Below are 19,084 nucleotides of genomic sequence, written 5' to 3'. Positions count from 1 at the left end.
CATTGAAAATATGGACACCCACCACCACTCAAAGCTCAGAATCTTGGCTAGTGAGATGCCAGCATCTTTAAAGAGCTCTACACACTTTGTATCATAATGACGGTATTGTCAAAAAACAGAAAATAATAAGTGTTAAGAAAAACATGGAGAAATGGGACTTGTGCACTATTAGTGGAAATGCACTTAGAAATGGTTAAGATGTCAAATTCTATGCTATGTGTATTTTGCCACAATTAAAAAAATTAAAATGGAAAATGATACAGTTAATGTTATTTATATTTACCCTCCCCTCCGCAAAAGAACTGTACAGGCAGAGACAATATGCTTCCTCCGTTTAGAAACACCAAGTTAAAAAGGACAATGGAACCAAATATTTTTAATATATACTTATTTGTGTTCAAAGATACCCAAATGTCTAGTTGACCTTATTATCTGGGAAAAATCAGGTAGCTAATCAAATAAACAGTCTGCTTGTTTGCTGTACTTGGTAGTCAACAACAAATAGAATGACTGATACATCTACTTCTTTAAACTATCCCATCTAAAAATGAGAATTTTTCCCTCAAAATGGTAATTTAGAAAACATACAATATGCTTGAGAAGAAAAATAAACTATTTTTTTTTTTTTATTTAAATTTTTTTTTTTTCAACGTTTATTTATTTTTGGGACAGAGAGAGACAGAGCATGAACGGGGGAGGGGCAGAGAGAGAGGGAGACACAGAATCGGAAACAGGCTCCAGGCTCCGAGCCATCAGCCCAGAGCCTGACGCGGGGCTCGAACTCCCAGACCGCGAGATCGTGACCTGGCTGAAGTCGGACGCTTAACCGACTGCGCCACCCAGGCGCCCCGAAAAATAAACTATTAAAATGTAATAAAGTATGACCAAAAAGTCATAAATCTACAATTCCAGCACAAGTTGTTTGAAAGGTAATCCGCAAAGAGCTATCTAAAAACTTTTCTACATAGCAGGATAGGAGTGGCATGATACGGTTTTCAGATCCCATCTAATGTCAGGTAATGTTTTTGGTTTGTTTTGTTTTGTTTTAATTTTTAAAATTTATTTATTTTTTGAGAAAGAGAGAAAGAGAGAGAGAGCACGTGCACAAGCGGGGTAGGGGCAGAGAGGAAAGACAGAATCTGCACCATCAGTACGGAGCCTGACACAGGGCTCAAAACTGCAAACTGTGAGATCATGACCTCAGCTGAGATCAAGAGTTGGACACTCAACTGACTGTACCACCCAGGCGCCCCTGTCAGGTTATGTTTTAATCTGAATTTACCCAAAGCTAAATATTTCTTCAATGTAAACTCTACAGTTAAAACATTTTCATAAATTAATGATCCCTAGTTTCAAGGAATGAAAATACTAAAATACTCAAGAATAAGTCTGTATTCCAAATAGGTAACTTAGAAATAAATCTATTTGATGTTCCTAATTCAGGAAAATTAAAAAACATGTGAATACTGAAATTGACCCTAAGCAATTCCAAACCTGCTAAAATAGGAATTTAACTTCAATTTGCACCTTAAGTATTAAAACTTGGGCTGAGATTGATAAAGACCGTCAATTTCAGAGTTTCAATGGAGCACAAAATGAGAAAGAAAAAGCAGAGGAAGATTAGTGCAGTTGCTAAGAGGCAGATGTTAGGTGAGCAAGGAGCCACCATTCAGAGGTCAGGTGACCAGCGAAAGACTGGTTACAGGTATGTAGCTCCTGAAGCACATTTAGGATTTTGATAAAGTACGGGCAGAGATGGGCTTTGTATACTGGCTGTATGTATCATCTACATATACAAACTATATATATATAATCCAGGAATTTGTAAAGAAGGAATTCAAGAGTAGAAGTCAGATGGGATGGGATAGGATGGGATGGGATCAGGACAAGATCTGAACCTGGCCATAAGGAATGTGAAGATAGTATAGGTGAGGTGGGAGTGGATAGAGATGAGGAGGAATGGAGAGTAGAGATGAAAAGCCTTAATCCCAGTGAAAATAAACACAGAAATCAAAATCTGGGTTTGCGGATACTGAAGACCCAGACAAATAAAACTAGAACTAGCAACAGATTCTAGCCAGATCTGACTGGATGACAGGGAAAAGAATTCAGACAATAACAGGCTGGATGTGGCACACAACACCTACGGCAAGTTGCTAATCTGAGCAATCGAGGTAGGGGCACCTTTCTGGGAGTCTAGCCGAGACTATGAGGGGCCAGGGTGTAGACATCCTTGCCAAGAATGTTCTTCACCTGAAGTCTGCAGGTTCTTGTTTATTTTGTAGCAATCTTGCTAAGGGTTTGGCATAACCCATTCTTCCCTTTCATTTCCTTAATCACTTCAACAGGGTGGGTAATCTCTAATGAGCATCTGGGGAACAATGACACCTACTGTTTGAGCTACTGTATCTGCAGTAATCCCGCCCATGAAATGGCAGCAAGTCAGATTTGTAGCCACTCTTTCTTTCCTTTGCAATAAATAAATAAATAAATAAATAAATAAATAAATAAATAAATAAAATAAAATAAAAATAAATAAATAAATAAATTAGATTAAATTAAATAAAGTAAAATAGGACGAATGGTTCTGGTGGGTTAGGCTAGGTGCTGAAGAAGTGCTGAAATTTCAGAAGACAAAGTTCTTATCTGCGAAGATATTTAATCTAGAATGAGATTATATGAGTGCATGTCTATTTATAACAGTCCTACCTTACAAGAGAAAAAAACTGAGGATAAATGAAATGTATGGTAGACTAACATATGGCTCAGCCATGAGTGTTTACAATAGAGAACTGTAATCACAGAAACTGAAATTCTACAAGATGAAAAATGGAGCAAGGTCATGACTGAAATGGCCTCTCTGGTTCCCAGTTCCTGCATCCCACCTTCCTTCTTCCCCCAGCCACAGAAAGGTCCTAGAACCTCCATGAGTGGACTGCATGTCCTCTGCATGCTCTCCAGCTCTATCTATCCTCTGCCTCAGATACAGATTCTGTCTGCATTATACATAACGTACCGGGTCTCCACTCCAATAGCTGGATGTTTGTCTGATCTCCTGCACCTGAATTTCTTTATGGATCATCTATTTTCCTTCCTCTGAAACTGGAGCCCTGCATTGCCTTTATCTTCTGTTTTGATCCAGTCTTCCTAAAAACTGCCCACTCCCAGACTTACAGCCACTGAGTTTTGCCATTCTACCTAATGCTGGACCTTACAGAATAAACCACCAACTGAATCTCCTGCCACTGACCCGCTATTTCATTCCCGTCCCTCTGGCTGGCTGCCTGTGGCTGGATTTACTTCTGCTGAGTGCCCATCTCAGCTGATGTGCTCATCTCTTGTTTGGACCTTTCCTCTCTGTCTCTACCCCCCCTCAAAAACAACAACAACAACAACAACAACAACAACAACAACAACAACCAGTTAACAATGTCAAAATATAATATACAGCACACAATATTCAACATTCCTAGTCAGGGAAGATATCATTTTGCAACTACCAGTCACTTTTTACTTTTCAAAGGCACAGTAAATATAATTTTGGGATTTTAAAGAGCCAATTTAGTTTTTCATCATGGTGACAAATCATTACGAAATTCGTAAGTCTTACAGTTAACTCCCCTTTCTGAGCACTGTAGGAATGAAATCTTAATAAAGTAGGAGGGAAAGGGAGATAAAGAAGCTACAGAAGTTTTAATATATTTAAAACATTTAAGCATTCATTTGTTCTTACTAAAGGTAGTGTCAAAAAAGTGCACTAATTTATAAACTAAATTAGCAGTGGACATGTTATGTTTCTAGTTCAAAAATCTGGAAGAGCTGTAATCATAGTTAACAATCATGTTTTCTGTCTTCCACTTGAATTCTGTATGCTAGAGTAACCCAAGAAAAGTTAATCTCAAACCAGCCATGCAAATAACTTGAAAACAAAACCAAAAAAACTCCCTGTAAACAGGTTCATGTGTTACTAAGAGATTCTCCCTACTTCATGTCAAGTAGATAATAAAAAAAGTTAAATTAACTTGTATGAACCTAGTTCTTAAATAATTTCTAAGACTATCATATAATGTTATTCAGAAAAATAAACTACATTTGAGATTGTAATTTCAGGCCAAATAATAATTATTATTTCATTTGTGATACAGCTCTACTTCGTTAAATTTTCAAAAGAGCGTCTGCTCGTAACTTCCTTCTTCTGCAACTTTAGCTCTCCTGTAATGTGGGCTAGCGTGCACATTCATTATTTTTTCCTACTTCTATAATATTTTAGTTTTTATGACATTTAACATTGAAAGGTCAAATAGCCTCAACCAAGAGTTGTGGTAAATACATTTTCTTTACATTCTTTTACTTTCATTTTGCAAGTATAGAATTTCTTTTTCAAGACTAAATAATTAGTCTAAATAATTTTTAAAAATTATCACGCTAGAAGACACAATTATGTCTCTTTAAGGACTTAAGACATAATTTCCATCTGCTTTTTAAAATGGTTAAAAAAAAATAAAATTCAATACTATGTAAAACATAGATTGATGTTGCCCAGAGGAATAAAAATAAGACATTCCGAGAACAGTTCTCATTAGTTGGCATGATCTAGTGCTGTAGTCTTTTGTATTGTGTAAAATTTAATTTCCATTAATATATGATAATCATTTGTTTGATATTACTGTGTGTATTTACATAATGAATACCAGAGTCACCACATACTGGGCAACAACTTCCTCATGTGTTTAAGGTAATTGTATAGTTGAGGTAGCCTATGAAGTAGAATATGCTGATTTGATTGGCAGGAAACCAGAGTGAATCAAATGGACCACCATGTTGTCTCAAACTAAAACCTCAAATGTTCTCTCTTTTGCCACAAAGTGATTATGCAATATGCTTCAAGTTGCTGAAGGACAAAACAGTACTGAAAAGCAATCACTTGGCTAAGACTGAAGTCCTATGACACATTTCTGAACTATTGTTGGTTGAATTAAAGTCTAAATCTAACTCTGGGGCTATTACAACAAATCAGATTAAAAAATAAACAAACTCTTTATCACACATCCTGACATTTCTTTTAAAAAAGTAGATTTCACAATTGAGGAAAGAGTTAACATCTACTTTGAATTCTGTAAATTTACCTGTTGTAATAGCTGTTATTCTGCCTCTATAAGCTTTAGCAAATAGCCCTAAATTCCATCAACTCACTGAATACTTACTTTCACACTTAACATAGCCGAAGACTTTTTCAGCCAATGAGCCTTGTGCTCACACCCCTCCCCCATCTGCATATATGTATAGAATAGAAATTTTTAAGACACAGGTAACGGCCTAATCATCAGGAGGTTTCTGAAATTAAAATGGCTACCTTGGCATTTCTGGATTTAAAACAAAATATCTTAATCTTTTCAGCTCTGTTAATTTAAGATTTCTTAAACCAAAGAGAAGAAAAACACAGCATGAACAATATGATGAAGAGTTCTAATAAGCTTAGTTTGGCCATAGTGTAGAACATTCTATTGAAAAGCATTAAAATGGGCAAATAAACTCAAAGGAACCTCACCCCTCCTCCATTCCCTGTAACAGAACAACAAAAATCAAATAAATACCTCAAATAGAAAGGTGACATTGGTCTTTCATCCTCCTGCGAACTAAAAGGAAAATAAATTCTGAATTAATTTCTGTTAATATTTTGACATGTCAATTTTACTAAAATTCTGTTCTGCCTGTCAGAAATTTTATTTTGACACATTAGAGCTAATTTCACAAAGGAGCAAGGTTAATGAAACATACTCTACCTTGGACCTAGCCAAGGTCAATTACTTCTTCATGGGAGACCATCAGAGAGGTTTCTTTCAAGATTAGCCTAAGGCAAAAGTAATTCACATCACACTTTCAAGAGGAAGCTTTTTACTACCTTATTTCTACAAGCCCAATCCAAGTTCTATATATTATACATAAACTCTTAAAATGATTGCATACATACTCAATTACCTCAATAAAGTTAATTATAGCTCATTACCACAATGATGAAAGTAAGAAGCAGCCAACAAAATATCCCTGTTAAATGTGAGCCACTTCAGGAATGATGCCCTAGCAATGAGAGGCACATCAGTAAACAACACTCTTGAACTTTGTTTTTGGCAGTTACTTTAAGTATTAATGAGTATGGATAACACGTAAGGACATAGATGAAATTATAGAAATAGTTGACATTATTCAAACATAGAAGCAATATAAAACTTAATGCAAAGGTATTTTTAAAAATGTAAAATATATACAATAGTTTTCCCTTTAATATGTGTTTTTCTTTTGATAAATGACTTCAAGGCAAAGAATGAGTCAGTCTCTCTCCCTTAGTGTCTGCTGGAGTGATCTTTGAACCTTTTTGATTATGCATTCATGAAATCTGCTTTTAAGCAGCCACTCCCCTCAATATATGACTAAGTATCTACCTCTATTAATTATGTGCATGAATTAAACAGATAAAAGTAGAAATAGAAACTGTTAAAATTAAAAAGAAGCTCTAAAATTTTCTCCTGTACTCCTATGGCTAATCTTGTATACCACATGGGGTGCACACCACCTTAGGGGAAGCAACTAGGTAATCTCAGCTTTCCCTCTCAGCTTATTTTTTATTTTCTTAAGCAACATTGATGAAAAAAGTTTGCTTCAGTTGGTAATATATTGGCAAAATCTTATGACAAAGTTATACTGTAAAACACATACACAAAAACACAGCTGTCCTCCAAAGGTCTTAACATTTTAGTTGAAAGACAGCACACAAACTAAGACATACTATTTCTCATTCTTTCATGATTTTGGTTTCCAATTTCATTACAGCTTAGCTGTTCTAATGTTTATGTTGCCAAAGATTTTAATGTTTGTGATCACTTGTGCCAATTCTTTCTAAGTGAAGGGTAAGTGATGGATCAGCTTTATTATGGACTCTAATGTGGGTGGATTGAGGGCAAAGCTTGTAGAGTCAGGCTGTGCAGCTGAAGAGTTAGAGGTAACATGTGGGAAATGTCCAGGTGTCTTGGGAAAGAAGCCACCTGGAGCTGTGCTATTACAAGAGGGGACTACTTTAAGCCAAACTGATACAAGGAGCTTACATACTAGCTTCAAAATATTCCTTGAAAGCACTTAACAAATTACAAAAAATGCTGGAATTGGGTTGTTCCCAAATCAAGGATTCATGATCAAAAAGTACTAATTATGAGCAACACTATGCAAAAAGGCTGCAACTAAAAATCCATAACGGTTTTGTTATTATAGGAAAATTGCCTCCATGTGTTATAAAATGGGCACTGTACTAAGTATTTTTTTGCCCAGAACAGATCCTGAACTCTAACATGTAACAAAATTGAATGAAAATTAACAAGGGTACGTTAGTGAAGATTTAATTAGCAATATGGTTGGTTTCCTTAGAATTTAGATGATTTAGATGGTGCAGAGTTCTAAACACAGCTGTTCACATGTTTTGGCTAATGTTTATTTTGTGTGTGTGCTAAATTTCTTCGTAGCGGAGGCAATCAAAATCAATCCTTTCTGCCTTCACATTTTTTTCTGACATATTTATTCATTAACCAGGTGCCACCAGGTGCTCTAACATTAATTATCTCACGTAAATCCTCCTCCAAACCCTCCCTGGCACTTGCCTCTCAACCTGAAGAAAGTGGGCTCAGAGTGGGCAACATAACATATGCGGGTCACACAGCTAGTGATGTATAAATTACTATATTACATGTTAGTCCATTTTCGTTGTTTACCATCTTCCCTTCAGTTTTAACCTATCAGAATACGGTGGGATGAATAGGCGAAGAAAATTGATGTGACAGCCAGTCTGCATTCCAGCAGCCCTCAGCAAGATCTTGTGGACTTTATATCCCATCATAAAGATTCTAGTCACTCTACACCAGACTTAGTCGGTCCACAATGCATGACGACTGATAGCATGTATCAAGTGATTATATTATTGAAGTGTACTCTGGCAGTATAAGAATATCTCCTGATAGAAACACAAGTTTTTAATCATAAGCAAATATTTGTCAGGCTGCATCAGCCTACAGCCTACAAAACAAAGTAAAGTTGTCCATGAAAGACAAAATGAGAAACTCTTAATTTGGATATGTCCCTAAAGTTTAACTAATTTTACACGTTCCAAAAAAGAAAATGTAAAACTACTGAAATTTAAGTAAAATAAAACAGGCTTAGTATTAGATTTCTTCAGTCAGCAGTGGTCAACAGGGCAGAAATCCACATACAGTACTCAAGGACAACAATATAATTCAAAACGAAAATGAAAATAAATCAATTTTGATAGTTAATTAGCATATTTCTCTTTTCCTTTTCATAAAAGTACCTTTTCCTTGGGTTTAGTAATGTAATCTTGACAAAGGTATAGATTCTAAAACAACTGAAGCACTGATTTCAAATTAAGTCAATTAATTCTAAAAATCAATTTAATGCACTGATTTAAAGGCAATTTTAAGCAAAAATGGCTAAGGAGAATTCTTCCAAACATAACTGAGAAAACAAACTTTTCCATACAATTTACATATCAGAACATAAGACATTTGAAAAAAATCACCATTTCTACACTGGTACAAAATGGCTATTTTGTTATTGTTACAGTCCCCAAATGTCTACTTATAGAGGTTATTTATACCTGTTTCTGGATTTATGTCAATCTTAGGCATGTCTGATGGTATTAAACAAGTCATAGTTTTTGGCCTAAATTTTATTTTACTTTTTTAATGTTTTATTTCTGAGGCGGGGCGGAGGGGGAACTAGGGCAGACAGAGAGGGAGATGCAGAATCCGAAGCAGGCTCCAGGCTCTGAGCTGTCAGCACAGATCCCAACGTGGGGCTCAAACTCACAAACTGTGAGATCATGACCTGAGCCAAAGTCGGACACTTAACCGACTGGGCCACCCAGGCGACCCTTGGCTTAAATTTTAAATTGAGAATTATTTCTGACTCATTTTTAATTTTTTAAAAATAAGAACAAGTACCGCAAATGAAAAAGGGAGTGTGTGCCATAAAAGTAAACCAATGACAAATTCTAACAAGTTGGAATTCATTCAGTTTCCTCCTTGGTTATTAACATAAACTCCAGGTTTTAATTATTTCCTGTTTTCTAACCCTGAATAATGGCCAAGTTTAAGCAGCCAATTAGTTTCCCTTTGTTTTCTCTTTAAAATTCAAACATACATTGAGAGATTTGGGCAGCCACCTCATGTATGCCAGGCAATCAGGTGCCTGATGTCCTCAGACACATGGTGATCTATTCTCTCAAAACAACTGTCTCTGGGAAGAACACTGATCAAACAGACCCAAGTAACAGTCCAAATCTAGGAAGCTACAACTTTAAGGGCAATAACAGATATTATGTTTTTAGTGGGTCTTAATCGAACTTACTTATATGGCTCAACACTAGTAAATGCACATAAATGAATGAGAGCTAGACTTACAGTTTCTTCATGAGCTGTGCTAATTTCTAATGTGAGGCCAATGAATACAATGCCTATCAATTTAATTACATGGAAAGCTAACAGATATCACAAAATGTATGGCATTTTCTATGAGAAGAAACCAACGCTTTTGGGAGAATCCCGAGGGTGGTATTCAAAATGGAACTTCCTCTGCTGGATCAAACCACTGTTCCAATCAATTACCTTTTGAGTTATCTCAATAAATGCTCCAACTAGTCCCACTATCTAACTGGTTGGCTGGCTACCAAAAAAATGAACATCATCTGCATATTTAGCTACACACTTTAACTAAATCTTCGAGTGATTTGATCTAAAAGAAATAGTTCGCAAGTGTTCCTTGAGTACTGAGGAGTATGAAAAACAGGTAAATGCTAAGGATTAAGTTCCATTCATTGAAGAATCTAGGAAAACCATCAAACAACAAAACAGACAAATGACAAAGCAACAAAACAAAACAAAAACAACAAAACAGAGGAAAAGGGAGAGACCAAGTGAGGGAGTAATAAAAGATACAATTAAAAGTATTAAGTAAACATTTTTTCTGGAATTCAGGTTTTTCCCTCATGTTGCAGCAGAATGTGCTAAGTTTTCTTAGATGAATTTTCTTAGAGAATGATGAGGTGAGTGAAGTTAGCAGATTTTTTTTCCTTCCTTCCTCTGCAAAACCTAAAGTGTCACACTTGAGCATTTTCAATTTGTCCCCAGTGCCAGGCATTAACCATGTACTACTCCAAGTGGAGAGTGATGTAACAGCTGGTGTTGTCCTCAGATTTTTGGTTTGGCCTCATTCAGGAATATGGAAAAAAAGCCACAACAATCTCTCTGTTCTTTTTGGGAAACAAATGTAGATGTTTTCAGATTGGTTCGTAGCTAAGTGTTTGCAGCTGTAATTTTGGGGGGATATTTTTGTAGATGTACGTATATAATTCTTTGTAAGTTTTGTACGTATTATAAACCCAAACAGTTTTGGTTAGTTTTATTATTTGCATTTTGTGATTAAGAACACAACACGTGGCCAGTAGAATTAAAAACAAATTATTGAAGTTCAAGAGCAAATTGATTTTCCTGACCAAAGGGTAAGTGCAAAGAGGTGAAGCTGTTAATATTCATAGGACAACAGGAATTTCTGGCCAACACAAAGAGGTATTATTTGGGAGACAAAATAAACAGACAAAACAAAAAGACACCCAAAAATTTAGAAGTTTTTTCTCAATTAGAAAAGAAAACATTCTTACCATTTTCTTGATCGCCTAGTGGAAATTTGAAATATACTGGTTAGGGGTTGAATTGTGTCCCTTCAGAAAGATATGTAGAAGCACTAACCCCAATACCTCAGCATGTGACCTTATTTGGAAACAGAGTCTTTACAGAGGTGATGGAGTTAAAATGAAATCATTAGGGCACCTGAGTGACTCAGTTGGTTGAGTGTCCAAGTTGGGCTTAGGTCACGATTTCAGTTTGTGAGTTTGAGCCCTGCATCGGGCTTGCTGCTGTCAGTGCAGGGCCCACTTTGGATCCTCTGTCCCCCTTTCTCTCTGCCCCTCCTCTGCTTATGCTCTCTCTCTCTCAAAAAAGACAAGAGAAAAAGAAATCATTTGAGGGGGCCCTAATTCAGTATAACTGGAGTCCTGGTACAAAGGGGAAATTTGGACACAAAGACAGACATGCACCGGGAGAATGCCGTATGAAGATGAAACTGTATCTGCCATTAAGCCAAGGAACTCCTAGAAGCCAGGAGACAGGCCTGGAACAGATTCGTCTCCAGATCCTTCAGTGAGCGCATGGCTTTGCCAACATTGATTTGGAACTTCTGGCCTCCTGAACAGTGAGGCAATAAATTTCTCTCATTTCAAGCCTCCCGGTTAGTGGTACTTTGCTATAGAAGCCCTAGGAAACTAATAAATCTACTAAATGTTTTCTCCCTAAATTCAGAAGTAAGAACCTGCCTAACCAAAGTGTCTTTATCTTACAAAAAGTTTGTGTCTCAAAATTCCTTTGTAGACACGCTCAGACTAGAATTTATTTCCAACACTGAAATGGGGATTTGATTTCCAGGCCCGTACTAACCTCTCATTCAAATGAACTATCTTCAATAAGTAGTCCAGAGACAATATTTAAAAGAAACCTCTGGTTATGATCCAGTTAGAAACACATTTTACGTCATTATACATACACACAAAATGGACACACATTTTATGAAATTTCCTTACTTTTGATATTTCCATTGTGTTACATTTTACTTATGTAAAATTATATAAAATACTAGTCACAACTTGCTAAATTCATTTTATGACCACTAATAAGTCATGACTCACAGTTGAAAAATAGTGTTCTAATAATTACACTTCTCCCTTGCTTGATATATACAATGATACTCAATGAATTTTGTTGAATTAAGATCTATGTTCCCACAGGAGAGAAAGAAAACACTCGTTCTTTCTCTGCTCCATTGCCACAACCAGCACTGGGCCAAAGAAGTACAGATTTTGTCCAGTCTAGTTGGCAGAGAGGCACAGAGAGGAAGTGGTCCCAGATAAACCCAGCAGTGGGCATGAGAACATAGTTCTAGAAAGCCTTGGGTACTTCCAAGTCTCCTTTAAATATTCTTTTCCTTGCTGAACCACAGGATGGTGTCAAGAGTGAGACTCAGGGACATGTGATCTCTTTGGATTCCTCCTGATTTCATGACGATGGCATTCTTTATCAACCCACATTCTTTTAGATTCAAAAAACATACTTGGAGGGAACTAAGGAACATGTCATTTTTTTTTCAGTTCCATATCCCCAACTACTTCTATCTCTGGATGCCTTTCTAATGAATATAATTCAGAGATTTGAGGGGAGTGAGGGTGTGCACACATCGGGGAAGAGCTTCTCATCAGGGAGAGGGAGGGTTCCTTTCTCTACTTCTATTGTGTCCCTTCTGACAGTCAGAATGTCAGAAGTGAAGATAACTACCTGCTGACTGACCGACATGCCAAGATGCTCACCCTGCACTTCATAGGGGATTTTGCCCAGAGAAATGTTTTGAAGTCACAGAAAGGAATTCCTTTTATAATACTGAAGTCATGTTAACAAGCCAACTGCTCTCCTTAAAGAAGTTTATCCCTCAAACTCACAACTGGTCAATCCCCAAATTGTGCTGGTTCTACCTAAAGAAAAAAAGACAAGTCTCTTGAACTTGATCTTTCCATTACCACTGCCTTCGTCTTTCCCAGGGTCAGTACAGTTTCCCTGCCATTCACACCAGTTTATCCTTCATATTCCAGCAGGTTCATCCTCCTAATTTAAAAACCTTTCCCACTTCCCCATTGCCTTGAAGTAAAATCCAAATGTCTAAACCTGGCACTGAAGGTCCCTCCCAATCTAGGTCCATCCAACATACCACTGTAGACCAGTCACTACACTTTTGTAACTCCTCTTGTTTGTACGTGCTGTTCCCTCTGCCTTAAATGTTTCTTCCACCTCTCTCAGCCTGGGTAAATATTTCGTCTTTCAGCTCAAGTGTCATCTAATCTGGAAAGTCATCTCCAGCACCCTGGAGAGGGAGCCGCCTCTTTCTGCAGGCTCCGATACACTGTTCATAGCTATAAACGAGCAACACAACACCAGAATTCATGAGTTCAGATGCTTGCCTCACCTCCTGGATTCATCTTTATCTCTGTACCACTACCAGCATCTAGCAAGGTACCTAGAACACTCCAGTGCTCAGTAAATGGCTGAGTAAAATCAGCATCACCAAGACTTTGCTGAGTGCTAACGCTACCAGTTTGATGTAACATTTTGAAAACATACACTGTTTAAATAGTAATAATTCATTTATTATTTGTAAAATGAATTGGGCTGGCTAGAAGCATTTTCAGACATGAGCATGTAGATTATTTTAAGTGCTCTTGTTCTCTTCTATTCAAAACTTAATGAAATCACAACTATGCCACAGGCTTCCTCTCCCATCCCGAGACACATGAAATTATTTTCTTTCCTTCCACTGCACAATGAGGTGGGAGTTCTGCCACTATGCCAGCAATGTAAATGCCGTACTTTCTGTGGTGTTCAGTGAGCCCAGAAAAGGATATGTTAAGGCAAGGTAATATGGCCTTGCCACACACTGTATCTGCTTGTTCTGGCTTGAGAGCAGGAAAAGAAAATTATTTCACTTCACTGCAGACCCAAAGGTTGTTTGGGGCTTAAAAATTGTTTTGGTTTAGTCACCAAACTATTTTCGAGGCAGTTGGAAGCTTTCACTTGTCTCTGAGAGCCTTGTTCAGAAAAGTGAGGTTTATCATGGATTGCCTTGGGGAGGCAATAATTGAGAATGTTAAAACAGTAACTTTACGGGGGAGTTGATATGAGTTGATGAGAAAATACTTTTAGAATGTTAATAAGTAAGTTAAAATATTTTCTGATCTTTAGTTCAACAAAGTAAAAGAATATGAGGATACCTGCAGAACAGAGGAAGGAAATAGCAAATAATTTTTACTAACTTTTAAAAATAATTACCATTATAACATTATTGATGGTTTGTTGATATAGTTTTTATTTAAAAGATCTTAACTTCCAAACTGTTGAGTCTGAATGTGGGTTTCTTGAGGGAGACAAAAAGATGCAGAAAGCAATGCAAATTATCCTGTCATCTTCCTTCCTCTGCCAGAGGAGGGTTTTACACAGTAAACGAAGTCACTGACTTGTTTCTACTCTATCATGATTCTTACATTGGTTTTTAGGATGATGAGGAACCGGCCAATGTATGAAGGCTTGAAGTCTACCTTCCCTTCAGCTTTGTGATCTTCCATAACTACATGCAAGAGCTCGTTCAGCATGTTCTGAGTGGCTATTATGCGTCAGAGCCTATGATAGATGCTGCAGATACATAGGCTAATAGGATATGGTCCAAATCCTCACAGAATTTATAGACCAGGGAGAAACAGAAACCTGACAGTTGATAATGATTAGGAAGAAAAGATACATGGCTACCATGTATTGAGGGCTTTACCTCAATAAGTCAAGGCTTTGGGCTAAGAGCTTCACATCCATTTTCTCATTTGATCCTCAAAGACACACTTGGAGAGAGGTATCACTAACTGGATTTTTTTCAGATCAGAAAAACAAGTCTTCAAGAGGGTAATTCACCAGCTGGAGGCCACAGAGCCAGGCAGGGCTGAGATTAAAGTCCACGTCTGTGGAAGCCAGGGCACCAGACGTTACGCTCAAGCACTATGCAGTCTGTTAGATTAGGGTCATGTAGGCATTATTAGGAGAAAGGTCACAAACAGGAGAATTCTTCCACAAGGGAAGAGAGTGTGCAAAGGAAGGAGGCAGAATGGAGCAAGTGCAGCTCTCCAGACGTGGCAGGTGCATCTAGGCAGGGGCACCCGGGACAGGCAGGCGTTGGAGTTTTTGCTAAGTCAAGGAACTGAAAGTGAAGGAGTCATTTATAAAAATACTACATGGTGTATCAATGGTCCACTCTGGCTGGCTGTCAGTTCCTAATCTTGATTTCAGGGGCTATTTTAATCTAGACAGTGAAGTTATAGTTCTTTCCATGATCATTTTGCTGACAGCAAAATACTCATGTATCATACTAAGCTCTTTCTAAGCCCTTAACTTTTTCTGGCCGTTTTTATTCCCTTCAATATAATCTGAGTAAAGCAGTTCAGTTCTTTGCTTTTATTGATTTTTATTCTTACAGTTGATGAGAAGATACATGATTTCCTGACCACAACCTTAAAGGTTTTATCAAATGTATCGTGTGTCTCTCCTCTCCCCCACTGCCCAGTATTTTTATTTCTTTACCTAGGTATCTTAATTTTGACAGTCAACTTGCTGGGCTTCCTAATACTTTGTGTTTTGTTTTGTTTTGTTTTTTTACCATTCATCTCCCCACTATTTCCCATTAACATGCCATTCTTATGCGAGAATTAAAATTAGTTTCCACATGTGGCTCTGTGACAACCTGCCCAAGTGTTATAATGTAGTGTCCAGAAGAGGCAAATGTTTAGAGACAGAAAGTAGATTAGTGGTTGCCTAGAGTTGGGATGGGGGATTATAGGGATATTGAGGGTTGTTTTAGTCAGTTTGGGCTGTTCTAACAAGATACCATAGATTGGATGGCTTAAACAATAGAAACATTTACTTCTCACAGTTCCAGTGATTAGAAGTCTAAGATCAGGATGCTATCAAGATCAGGTTCTGGTGAGAGCTCTCCCTGGCTTGCCGGCTGCCACCTTCTTAATATATCCACCGATGGTGGGGGTGGGGGTTGGGGAAGAGTGAGCACTCTAGACCCCTTAACTCCTTATAAGGACACCAATCCTATCATGGGAGCACCACCTCCATTGCCTCATCCAAACCTAATTACCTCTCAAAGGGTCCCATCTCCAAATATCATCACACTGGGGATTAGAGCTTCAACATGTGAATTTTGGGGGAACACATTTAGCTCACGATGGGGACTGACAGCTGAAATGTACAGGGTTTCTTTTGGGTGATGAAGATATTCTAAAATTGCTTGTAGTGATGGTTGTACAATCTTGTGAATGTACTAAAAAATCATTGAATTATATACTTTATATAGGTGAATTACATGGTTATGTGAATTATATCTCAATAAAGCTTTTTAAAAAAAGTTATTTCCGGGGCGCCTGGGTGGCGCAGTCGGTTAAGCATCCGACTTCAGCCAGGTCACGATCTCGTGGTCCGTGAGTTCGAGCCCCGCGTCAGGCTCTGGGCTGATGGCTCAGAGCCTGGAGCCTGTTTCCGATTCTGTGTCTCCCTCTCTCTCTGCCCCTCCCCCGTTCATGCTCTGTCTCTCTCTGTCCCAAAAATAAATAAACGTTGGAAAAAAAAATTAAAAAAAGTTATTGCCAGTTCTTCTTAAAGAATAAATAGTCCTTTTAAGAGGTTTTATACAGTACAAACTATTTCTTGGCAATTCATTCTGATCATCACATAAATATATAAGGGTCATAGGAAAAAACAGGGCAGAAGGTTTTGAGAGTTTCAGATTTGATTCCAGAGTATTTGTAATGACACTTCCTTCAAACCATTCTTTAAGCCACTTTCCAATAGTCATCCAATGAAATGGAATGCAATGCTAGAGCCTCACCTTACCTGTGTTAAGAAGTCTTGCATTCAAAAAATTGAAAGGTACTGAAGAATAAAAAAAAAAAAAAAACAAGAGAAAAGCAATATACTACTACTCTTCATGTCTGAGTAGTTTTGTCATTTAGGAAGAACTATCATATTCTTTAACTCTAAAATTGCCCCCATACGTAAGTATATGAATCATTATCATCCCATTTTATAGATGAGGAAGATGACCTGATCAAATTCACATGGCTAGCTAGCTGTCAGTCTCTGCACATGTTTATTTGATAGCAAGTTTACTACCTTTCTGCTGCTTTCCCCACTGCTTTGCACTGACTACTCAACACCTCTAATTCTTCCATGGTTTAGACAGGGTGATCTCTGTAAAATTTTAAAACATCCCCATCTTAGTTCATAATATCCTCTTAATTTGGAGTAATTAGCAAATATTTAGACTCAGAGACACTGTAACCATCCAATGAGAGAACTCACAGAGGTCTTAATTATTCTCAGTGACTTCTTGTTACTACCAAGTATAGACTAGATCAGTGATGAAATCTAAGTTTAGATACACAAACCCATAAGGGTTAACTTGGGTTTGAAGTGAGGCATCTTTTAACTCCCTCTTAGACTGTGTCTATGGAGGGATTAGGGGACAAGCACAGAGTGCTATCCAAGTATCAACAAGCTAGAAAGAATATTGGCTTACAGATAAGGTAACTGGTGGTGTCACCACCACAAGCAGTAGAGGGCTCTCTAACATTACACACAAGACGCACAAGCAGGACTACCATTAGCTGGTGTGTTTTCTGGTTAACTCCTGCATCATCCCCATATTACCCATATTTTCTTGTTTGCAAAAGGTTATTCTAACTATCAATGCTTGGTCAGACCAGATGAATTCTGCTGATAAGAAGTTTCAGTGAAATTTTCCCATGCTGGGCCACTACTAACCTGTTAATGAACCCTGGGGCCATGCAAATTCTTAAAAAGGCCATTGCAATTTGGAATTGCAAGGTATTTCACCATCATAAAAAAAGTAATCAGTAACAGACACTGAATACCATAATCTGAGAGACGGAGTAATGAACAAGAGAATCATGTAAACTTTCTTAATCTCAGTTTCCCACTTTGGTAAATAAACCAGGGAAACAAGAGGATGCTAACACATGAAAGCAGGTACATTAGTTTAGATTAATCATCAGTTCCTGACTTCATCTTCCATCATCATTCTTTGAGGATATAAACTGACTTAGTGGTTATTGGAAAGTTAATCGAGCAAATCAAAATACTGTTGTGAAAGTTGAGAGTTTTTTCATAGACATAAGACTCAGGGTTAAGATTTGTTTCTTAGCCTGTCAACATCTTTCTATACATAAAATAGAGATACTACCTAAAGATCCACAATATGTAAGGAAAAAAGTCCAATAGGATATAAATCATACAAAGAGCCTGAGGTATACGTAAAGCCTGGAATTTGATAAAACATACTATCTCATTAGTGACAGAAGGTAAATTTAGTTACCTGAGAAAACAAAACTCTATGCAAGGCTCAAGATCAAGAGTCATATGCTGTACCAACTGAGCCAGTGAGGCACCTCAAGAAAACTTATTTCATTTCTTAACTTAATATGGTTTCCCAACTTACCTTGGATATTATTTTACTTCTTTTGGGGAACTTTGTCAAATGGCAAGAATATCTATACAGTGCTATAGAGTGTACTGAGTTTTATCATTCAGTATAAGAAGTACATATAGATATTTTAGTATCTTCAAAAATAATGGAGACAGTCTTAATGACTCAAAGTGAATTGTAAGAACTGAGTCCTTCACTTTATAGAGGGTCATATTTTAAACATTTAACCTCTGCAGTTTTTTTCTAAAGGTCATGAGTTCTTCTAAACAGTCAACTCCATCTTTGAAGGTCTATAAATTACATTAATAAACAGATAGCAAAATACATTAAAGGGAACCAAAGTATTTATTTCATTCTTAGCTTTCAACCTCATCTATTATTCTCATCTCAGTTACAGATTAGCAGTAACAAATTTATCTTCTACATACTTTCACAACATGCTAAGAAAGGCTAAAAAGTCACTCATGGAAATTGTAAGCTAAGGAGACATTAGGGTAAAAACACACCCTCTAATAAGATCATATGCTTATATGAGGTTAAATAAAACAAAGTAATGTTATCCATGTAGGCACATCTCTATTATTATGCTAATCACACTATTACTGAACTCATCACATGTATTGTAATTGTCTGGTACTGTGACTGCATCTTCACTAGCATGTGGCCTCTTTGAAGCAGAGCTTGTGTCTTGATTACTTTAGTATCGTTGGTAGTACCAAGTGTTTAATATATTCAACAACATTGTAAGTATGCTTTAACAGATAACACTAACACCTAGTAATTGAAAGCATCGATTATGAAAAAAAAATACTTCACGTAAGGTCATGATATTAAAGATGTTATTTGGGGACGTTGAGTAGTAAAGTGTTAGATTCATATA

The 19,084-nt window shown here is 37.1% G+C and overlaps 1 protein-coding gene across 12 annotated transcripts in view; it reads right to left on the bottom strand.

Annotated features, from left to right (window-relative positions):
- The window catches only part of FAM13A (family with sequence similarity 13 member A), a 348,053-nt gene that overhangs the window by 106,265 nt on the left and 222,704 nt on the right, over positions 1 to 19,084 (bottom strand). For 11 of the 12 annotated variants that reach the window (XM_086704590.1, XM_086704594.1, XM_086704588.1 and 8 more), the window contains one exon: positions 5,595 to 5,636. The exons of the other annotated variant lie outside the window; for it this stretch is intronic. In XM_086704590.1, coding sequence (XP_086560716.1) covers positions 5,595 to 5,636 — 42 coding nt within the window. The remainder of the gene's footprint in view (positions 1 to 5,594; positions 5,637 to 19,084) is intronic. 12 annotated transcript variants of the gene reach the window in all.

Source organism: Puma concolor, chromosome B1 (assembly GCF_028749965.1).
Source record: "Puma concolor isolate L17-30 chromosome B1, mPumCon1.1.hap2, whole genome shotgun sequence".
NCBI lineage: Eukaryota > Metazoa > Chordata > Mammalia > Carnivora > Felidae > Puma > Puma concolor.
The sequence above is the reverse complement of the archived record's forward strand: the minus strand, read 5'-3'. Positions and strand labels throughout refer to the sequence as shown.